This window comes from Coturnix japonica, chromosome 29 (genome assembly GCF_054131305.1).
Source record: "Coturnix japonica strain WE chromosome 29, WE-NBRP24, whole genome shotgun sequence".
NCBI lineage: Eukaryota > Metazoa > Chordata > Aves > Galliformes > Phasianidae > Coturnix > Coturnix japonica.
Genome location: NC_140691.1, coordinates 5,198,648 through 5,207,988, shown reverse-complemented (window position 1 = coordinate 5,207,988; position 9,341 = coordinate 5,198,648). Strand labels below are relative to the sequence as shown.

General features: G+C 47.0%; 1 protein-coding gene across 1 annotated transcript; it reads right to left on the bottom strand.

Annotated features, from left to right (window-relative positions):
- Positions 1-3,630: 3,630 nt before the first annotated feature.
- Positions 3,631-5,929, bottom strand: LOC146755880 (uncharacterized). Its single transcript, XM_085525031.1, has 2 exons — positions 4,963-5,929; positions 3,631-4,590 (listed from the first exon to the last, which is right to left on the bottom strand). Exons 1-2 carry the CDS (start codon positions 5,888-5,890, stop codon positions 4,493-4,495), a joined length of 1,026 nt encoding a protein of 341 aa, XP_085381157.1. The 5' UTR covers positions 5,891-5,929; the 3' UTR covers positions 3,631-4,492.
- Positions 5,930-9,341: the final 3,412 nt, after the last annotated feature.

The following is a 9,341-nucleotide window of genomic DNA, read 5'->3' as shown; positions in this document are numbered from 1 at the left end:
AGATGCTATTCATAGAGGGTTAACTTAATCTGTGACATCCAGTAGCAGATCTGTCTGCAGGCACTGCATATTCCTTTACTGTGTTAATAGCCTTCTGCTACAGCTGAGGGCTTCGGTGCTGCAGCATCAGAGCACAGCCCTGAGGGCTGCGTGGTCTAGCACGGCTGCAGGCTGTGCAGCCGGGGCTGCTGGAGGGTGCCCAGGGCTGTCCTGCAGAGCAGGGTCCCTGCTGTGCCCCAGGGGCTGTGTGCCGGGTATGGGACTCTGCCGCCTGCCAGGCTCAGCACTCAGCCTGCCCGGGGAGCTGCCCAGGGCGCTGCGGGGAGACGTGTTGGGGGAAGGAGCCCCCCAGCAGGGCTTGTGCTGCCACAGCTGCTGCCTGGGGCAGGGGATCACAGCTCCACTGCACAACTGAATGTTTCTGAGGGTACATTGCAAGAAGAGAGCCAAGGCAGGGGGTTTCCACTTCCTGTTCTGGGGCAAAAAGGATTGGAGTCAGAAACCTAAAAGAGGCTATCAGAGATCCGAGAATTTTTCATGAATCAATTGCTAGTTTTGTGAACAGTCACACATTATGTGCTCTCAGTCTCCCCTTACTCTAATAATTGAACCAATTGTAATTACCTTCATTTTCTGCAGGCATGAATAATACATTTATCTTAAAATCAGGCAGCATTACCTAACTGAAACTGAATGTCACTGAAGCTGGGGTAAGGGGCCCTAAGAGCACTTGGTTACCCCAAGATAAGACAAGAAACAGTAGGAAATATCCAGGGAGAAGGGATAAGATAATAAGAGGAAGGTTAGAGCTCCATCTGCTGCTTCTGCTTAAGGAATGCTGAACTACATTAAAATAAATGCAAGTAATGGTGCTAAACGTACACTGCTGTAGGAGAATTAAAACATTTCATATTATAGCAGGAGGAGTGTCTCTGAGAATGGTTTGGACTTGTCATTATCTTCTGCACTCTGAGCAGGACTCCAAGCACAACAACAGCAGATGCCCAACAGCAGCTCCATCAGCGAGTTCCTCCTGCTGCCGTTGGCAGACACGCGGCAGCTGCAGCTCCTGCACTTCTGGCTCTTCCTGGGCATCTACCTGGCTGCCCTCCTGGGCAACGGCCTCATCAGCACAGCCGTAGCCTGCGACCGCCGCCTGCACCCCCCCATGTACTTCTTCCTCCTCAACCTGGCCCTCCTCGACCTGGGCTGCATCTCCACCACTCTCCCCAAAGCCATGGCCAATGCCCTCTGGGACACCAGGGCCATCTCCTACACAGGATGTGCTGCACAGATCTTTTTCTTTCTCTTCTTCCTCTCAGCAGAGTATTCCCTTCTCACCATCATGTCCTATGACCGCTACGTTGCCATCTGCAAGCCCCTGCACTACGGGACCTTGATGGACAGCAGAGCTTGTGCCACCATGGTAGCAGCTGCCTGGGGCACTGTGCTTCTCTATTCCCTGCTGCACACTGCCAGTACGTTTTCACTGCCTCTCTGCAAAGGCAATGTTGTCAACCAATTTTTCTGTGAAATCCCCCAGATCCTCAAGCTTTCCTGCTCAGACTCCAACCTCAGGGAAGTTGTGTTTCTCATTTTTAGTGCCAATTTATTCTTTGGTTGCTTTGTTTTCATAGTGGTGTCCTATGTGCATATCTTTGTGGCTGTGCTGAGGATGCCCTCTGAGCAGGGACGGCACAAAGCCTTCTCCACGTGCCTCCCTCACCTGGCCGTGGTCTCCCTGTTTGTCAGCACTGCCGCTTTTGCCTACCTGAAGCCCCCGACCATTTCCTCCCCACTCCTTGATCTGACAATGGCACTTCTGTACTCAGTGGTTCCTCCAACCCTGTTATCTACAGCATGAGGAACAGGGAGATCAAGCACGCTCTCAGGAAGTTGCTGCAGTACACACTATTCCAGCTTCCATAAAATGCACAACCTCCTCATTGGATTCCCAGTGATGGTTCTTTATGGTTTATGCCTCTTTTGTTGTTTGATTGTGTGAGATATAGCAACGTGCAAAAAAAAAAAAAAAAAAGAAAAAAATATTATTGAACTTATAAATAAAAATATATTTCACTTCTTTCCTACCTAATTTCCATTTTCTCTATCCAAGAGCTCATGGAAACATGTAACCAGATTCCCTGAATACATTTTAAGGTACCTAAAAAGGTTTTAAAATAGACATTTGCTTAGCTTTTCTTCCTTCCTACTTTGTCTGGATTTGGGGAGGTACAGCCAAAGACAGCAGCTCAACGTGTTCTTTTCATTTCTGATCTCCTTCCACTGCCACAGTGCTCTCAAGTCCTCTCATTTGTGCAGGCCTGAAGGTCTTCTGTGTCTCATGACAGTCCTGTTGTCTCTACAGCAGCACTCTGGGGCTGCAGTCAGTAGCCAGCAATACGAACGGCTGTGTCAGGGCTGGTCTCCTTGCTGGCACTGCCATAACAAGAGGGCTGCTTCAGAGCAGGCCCAGAGAACTGGAGGCCTCTTTCAAAGCTGGTGTAAGGAATATACCTCAGGAGCTGCTCCCTGAGAAGACTTCAAGATATTCTGGTGCTCTTCAGTGTGTGACCGGATCAGATTGAATAGTCCCAAGGAGATCAGTAAGAGACTCGGGGCAGTGCTGTGGTTAAAGGTTTATGGGTTGAGATAAAGAGAAAAGAGGAAAAAAAAAAAAAAAAAGAGAGAGAGAGAGAAGAAAAAGAAGAAAAAGAAGAAGAAAAAAGACAAAAAGAAAAGGATAATAGTTTTGACAAATGTATTTATACATATATATTTAGTATATTTTCACACATATACAATATATGCATTTGCAAACGTATATGAACTAATTCTTATGTTTTTCTGTTTGCAAGTTCAGAACTAGTTGCAGGGGTTTTAACAGCCATAGTATTCATTGTAGGAACTGAAGTGACTGTTGGGCTGTCGCAGGAGTTGGAGCAACTGCAGAGCTCATTGCCAGAGCTGGAATCACCACAGGACCTGAGATTGAAGTTTTAGCAGCCACTGGGCTCATTGGAGGGGTTGGAGTGACCACAGGGCTGTACCTCCTGGCACAGTACACCTCCCTTGGGAGGAATTTGTTTCATTTTCTTATAGCAATACTTGGAACAGCTACAGGACCTGTAGCAGGAGTGACTGCAGAGCTCATTATGAGGGGATGAGTGACAGCGGGATCTGTCCAGAGCATGGAGCAAACACAGGACATGTGGCAAAACCTTGGAGCTGCTGCAGGGTCTGTGCCAGGAGTTGCAGAGGCTGCAGCACTGTCAGCAGATCCAGCTCTCTGGATCTGGCACACTGCAGTCATGTATGTTTCTTGGGGGCTACCAGAGCCACAGCAGACCTGCCCCCAATATTCTACCAGTTTCTCAGGATCCTGCAGTTGCTCAGAGATGAAGTTCCAAAGCCCTGGGGGTGCCCACCACTCCAGGCAGCTGCCCAGACCATCCCACACCCCCTGCCATGCAGAGCCTTCTCACCTTGGAGCAGATCTCTCACTGATATTTCTGAATAACTGTTTAATCTGAAACATAAGCTGAAACACATTAATGACATGTAACAGTGGGAGTGTGCTGGTGTAAGCATCCCATGGATAGTTGCAGCGACTCGGCACGGACTCAGATGTGAACGATCCAAATCGTTTATTACAAGTTCTCACATCCCTTATATACCTTCACAAGTTGTTATTTTCTAACTTTCCCATCTGCCCTTACAACTTTCCCAAACATCTTACATGTCAACAAAGCATTCTACAAAACACTTTTCAACTGTCCATGCAGGCACATAACCAATCAGAGCTGTGAGACTCTTCTTCTCCTTGCAGAGGTGTCCTTGGTTCCCATGCTGTTTATCTTGCTCCACAGCTGCTGCTCTGAACAGCTTTTCTTGTATTCCCACAATTCCCCCTTTTTTGTTTATTGACAAGCTACTACCATACTATAAAATAATAACGCTATTTATATTAATAACATAATCATTATAACTCAATCAAGGCCTCGATTGACAATACTCTAAAAGTGAAAAAAAAGACAAGTCAAATACAACATAACAACATTACTGTTAAACCCACTAAAAAGAACAAACATGTTTGTACTGCAACCTAAGTTTCTGCAACCTGAAAATAAATCCATGAGGGTCCCATTGTGTTAATCCGTAACTGATCAGGAAAAGGCTTCAATTTTTATATACTCTGATATATTGATTTTTAATGACCACTAAAATTTGTGCAGTAAATGCTTTTAAGATGTTCATAACCATGCTGTACCAACTGAGTTATCTGGGCTAATAATTGATTAATGATCGCACAATTTAATGGAATAGCATGTCAAATAGAACCAATTTTAGAGGACAAATGTACTAGAGTATCACTAAGGGCATTATTACTTATTGACCCTTGAGAAACAGCAAGCCATGTTGGTGGTGGATGTGACAGGTAGTGCCAGCAGGGCGTCCCCTGCTTCAAGGTGCACATTTCCTCTCTCACCCATCACAGATTCTCTCCTGCATTCAGGGTCTGAAGGATTTCTTCCAGTTGTACACCACATCCGCATGGCCAGTGCGTGATATAGAGCCCAAGTGGAACACCTGCTTGGAAAACAGAATAAACCATCAAATTTAGTTCTGTTAGCGTGCACCTTTGTCTAAAATGATGCATGGTTATATTTTCAGATCCCAATTAATTGGATGTAAATGAGGTATCCGTTCTATGATACAGGGTCATCTCTTTGCCTGGGATTCCTTTCCAGGTTTTGTCTTTGCAAATTAAGAAAAGCTAATTAATAGGCTAATAACATCATAACCAAACAGTACTAAAACATTAAAAGAGCTATTCCTGTAGACTCTAGCATTGATTAGATCAAATCCTGTTTAATACACATCTGATCTATTACTAAAATAGAAGAAGCACACAACATCCTAGCTAATGCCTTAAACTCTAAATCTTGAGACTGCATTCACCTGTATGTGCTGTGGAAAATACGTAAGAAGAATGAGTATCTATTGTTACATGTGCATATTTTAGACGGCCAAATTCAGGAACGTGAGTGACATCTGTCTGACACAGTTGAAGAGGTGCTGTGCCACATGGATTTGTCCGAGTCTGAGGCAAAGAGCTATCAGTCAAATTATGTAGCTGATATTCAGTCATAAACACGGTGTATTGCATAGGAGAGAGGATCATTCTTAACACAGTTTTCCAATCGTGAGGGGTCATAGCGTAACTGTCACTGTTTGTAACCAAAAGATTGTATGTAAAGGCTGACTGAACTCCGAATGTTCTCACTGACTCCCTTAGCTCCTTCACTGCCTCATAAGGCAGAGATTCCAAACGGGGGACCTGATTAGGAAAGGTCTGCAACGTGTCAGCATCACTTCTTAATACTGTTTCTTTTTTGCATTGCTCTAAGACATCACAATACGCTGTAGGGAAATTTGTCATTCCTGCTTCCTTCAAAGTATCATCAGGAGGAAATGCGTCCGATTCTCTTTCTGGATCTTCTGGACCGGGGTCACAACGATCCCCTGGTTTCGGTCCGTCCGTGTCTTTAACCACGTTACACGCCGGCTGCACAGACGCAGCAGCGCATGACGTGGGGGGGGAGGAGGGCAGAAGCGGCGCGACGAACATCGTAGGCGGAGCGAAGGGCGAGGGCGCCGTAGAGGGCGGCAACGCGGCGAACGTCGGGGGAGGAGCGAACGGCGGGAGCGCGAAGGGGGGCGGCCGCGGCCCCTCGTCTCCCCGAATCGGGGAGGGGTCGGAGCCGCCAGTCGGATCCGGGCACGGGCCGCTTCCCGCAGCGAGAGGCAGCGGCGGGGTTGGGACGGAGGGCGGCAGGGAATGGTCGGAATAAATTCTTTCCCGTCGTGACTGCTTAATCCCTTCCATTATCCGGCTCCAAACGGGCAACAGCTTAGCAGCCTTTCTGTCTTTAGCGAGAGAAGCCTTGTAGAGTTTTGAGCCGATTTTGTCCCAAAGTTCTCCATCGAGAAAGAACTCAGTTTTTGGAAATTCAGGGACATTTTTGCTTATCCATTTAAGAAGAGTAGCTAATGCTGAAGTAGACACAGTCTTATCCTGATACGGTAACACTGACCGCAATACTTCGAGATTTACTTTCTGCTCCTTCGTTAGTGAGCTCACCATAGTTCCCGACTGCTCACCTTCTGTCCTGCAGAACGGTGCGGGTGCGCGCGAAACAGTCTCTCCGAAGTTCAGTCGGGCGACGCTGCCGGACCGGGCTCGCTCAGCCGCGGGTTGATTTGCTCCATGTTGTGGGCGCCATTTGCAGCGACTCGGCACGGACTCAGATGTGAACGATCCAAATCGTTTATTACAAGTTCTCACATCCCTTATATACCTTCACAAGTTGTTATTTTCTAACTTTCCCATCTGCCCTTACAACTTTCCCAAACATCTTACATGTCAACAAAGCATTCTACAAAACACTTTTCAACTGTCCATGCAGGCACATAACCAATCAGAGCTGTGAGACTCTTCTTCTCCTTGCAGAGGTGTCCTTGGTTCCCATGCTGTTTATCTTGCTCCACAACTGCTGCTCTGAACAGCTTTTCTTGTATTCCCACAGATAGTCAAAATTTTCAAGAGCTATTGGAACTAGCTGTCAATCTCCAGGACAAAAAGAAGTGAGAGTGAGTCTGAGGGACTACTGGAAAGTGTCATCCCTTCTCTCCTCCATAGCAAGACTCCCTGAGGAGTCCAAGTCAAGGGTGTAATTACTAATCTTATCAACAGTATAACTTCCATAACTCAAAGATGACATCAGAGATGAATGTGCACAAAACTTCATTTTGTCAGCTGCCAATTTTATCATGATATAAACCAGAGTCAAACAGCATACCAAAATAAATACCCTAATCCAGCATCCCGAGTTGACAAATGATGCAGCAGGGAAAACAAGCAGCAAGCAAGGAGCTGTGCAATGCAGCTTCATGAGAAGACTCATCAGTCTCCACAAATAGGGAAACTATCAGCATCATGGCCTGCAGTTCTCCAGCTCCCACAAAGCCCTGTGTTATCTCGCTCTGGACAGATGTGCTGTTATCTCAATCGTTGGAGTCTCACGTTGGGCACCAAAATGATGGTGGTTGTTGAATCCTGCATGTGGCTCAGCAGCACACAGTGCTTTGTGCACTGCCCCATTCCCAGTGGGATGGGGAAGAGAACTGGGGAAAAAAAGTACAACTTGTGGGTTGTAACAAAGCAATTTAAAAAAAGAGATAAAAGCAGAGGTGTAATAGTTATCACTATATATCCATTTATATGCAGTAGTAACAACTGATGCACAAGCACTTGCTCAGCATCACCAGACTGATGCTCAGTTGGGCACTGGGAAGAGAAGAGAGTGAAATAAACTTCCACCCCTTTCAATACAATTTCTGCTTGCTGTCAGGTGCTACAAAATGTCCCTTTGACCACTTCCAGTCAGCTGTGCGCAGTCTGTTCCCTCCCAGCTCCTTGAGCCCTACACTGACCATGGCCTTGGCTCTGTACAATGCTGCTTAGCAGCAGCTGTAAACATCAGAGTGTTATCACCGTTGTTTTTCTCATAGAAACAAAAAACTGCACCATAGTAGGCAGCCTGAAGAAAACAATTCCATCCCAGCTGTAACTCAGATACCTGCTTGTTCCCCTCTTCCTCTTGTCCTTCCTGATCAGGAAGCAAGGAACAGAATCCGCTGCTCTCCTCTCTGAGCCCTTTCTATCAGTTCTCAGCTGGCTCCTCTGCCATCCCCAGGCAGAGCTCAGTGCACTCTCACAGACGGCAGCAGCAGCCTTTCCTAATTGTCCTTGGCCATCCGTCATAAAGAATTGATATCTGCTCTGCTACAGTTCAGAGGTGAGAACCATTCCACCATGTCTCTGTGAGACAAACAAGACCCTAGGCCTGCAAAGGCACAGAGATTTGGAGTTCGCTGAGCGAAAGTTTGTGGTTGTCTCATTAGCGTAAAGACTCTTCAGAAAGCATCCCCTTCCAGAAGCATGCTTTGATTTAGCCTGTCTGGGTCTTGCATCTACACTGTGGTACTGGTGTTCAGGGCCTTGCTCAGAAGCAGCACCCTGCATGAAAGGAAATGCTCTGTGGTTTTCTCTTGAGTTGTCCCGTTTATTTCTCATGCTACCCGCACTGGTCTACAGGCACTTTAGGGCAGCAGCAGGTTGGGGTTACCCCCAGAGGGTACACAGTAAGATTTAGGACGGGGTATTGGCAGTAAGACCTTCTCTGAGGAATCCTCCCACAGTCCTATGGAACAACTCAGCGGCTTTCCCTGCAATCTCCAAGAGCAACAACATCCCTCAGCCCTTCTCTGTCAGATCCAGTTCCCCTCCCTTCGCCCTTTGGACCTGGTTTAAAGCCCTTTAATCAATCAGTGCAGGAGCATTTCAGATGGGGTCATGGAGGAGGCAGACTGCCATTCTTGGGGTGGCCATTTTCCCAGGAGGGCATGGTGGGAGGGCTTTGTCCCATCGTTTCAACCAACACTTGTATCCACCCAGCAGAAGGCTGTGCCCTCTGTGTCCCACTTGACCTCTGCATGGAGCTTACAGTTGGCAGTGACATGGCTGAGAAGCTCTGGGCATGGACTAATGGACAAGGAAGTAAGGTAGCTTCTTAAATTCCTCCCTTCATACCTTAGCAACTTCCTTGTAATCTCCCCAAGTATCCTGTCCTTTCTTCTCAACGACGGAGATTCTCTTTTTCTTCCTGAGTCTCAACAGTTTTTCCCAGTTCAACTGCACTGGTCTTCTTCCCCTATCGCTCACCTGATGGCATTCAGGGACAGCCTGATCTTGTGCCTTTAAGATTTCCATCTTGAGGAGTGTCCAGGCTTCCTGGACTCCTTTACCCATAAGGAGCGACTCCCAAGAGACCCGTGCTACAAGTGTCCTGAACAGGTCAAAGTCCGCCCTCTAGAAGTTCAGGATAGTAGTTTTGCTAGTCACCCTTCTGACATCTCCAAGAATAGAGAATTCTACCATTTCATGGCCACTCTGCCCAAGACAGTCCTCAGCCTTCTCAACTCCAACCAGTCTATCACTGTTAGTGAAGAGCTGGTCTAGCAAGGAACCACATCTGGTGGGCCTTCATACCAGCTGCGTAAGGAAGTTGTCTTCCATATAATCTAGAAACCTCTTGGACTGATTCCTCTGCTCTTTATTATATTCCCAGCATATATCAGGGAGGTTGAAGTCTCCCAAGAGAATGAGTGCTGGCGATCGTGTGACTTCAGTAAGCTGCTCATAGAATGCCTCACCCATCAATTCATCTTGATTAGGTGGTCTATAAGAGACCATTAACAAGATGTCACACCTACAG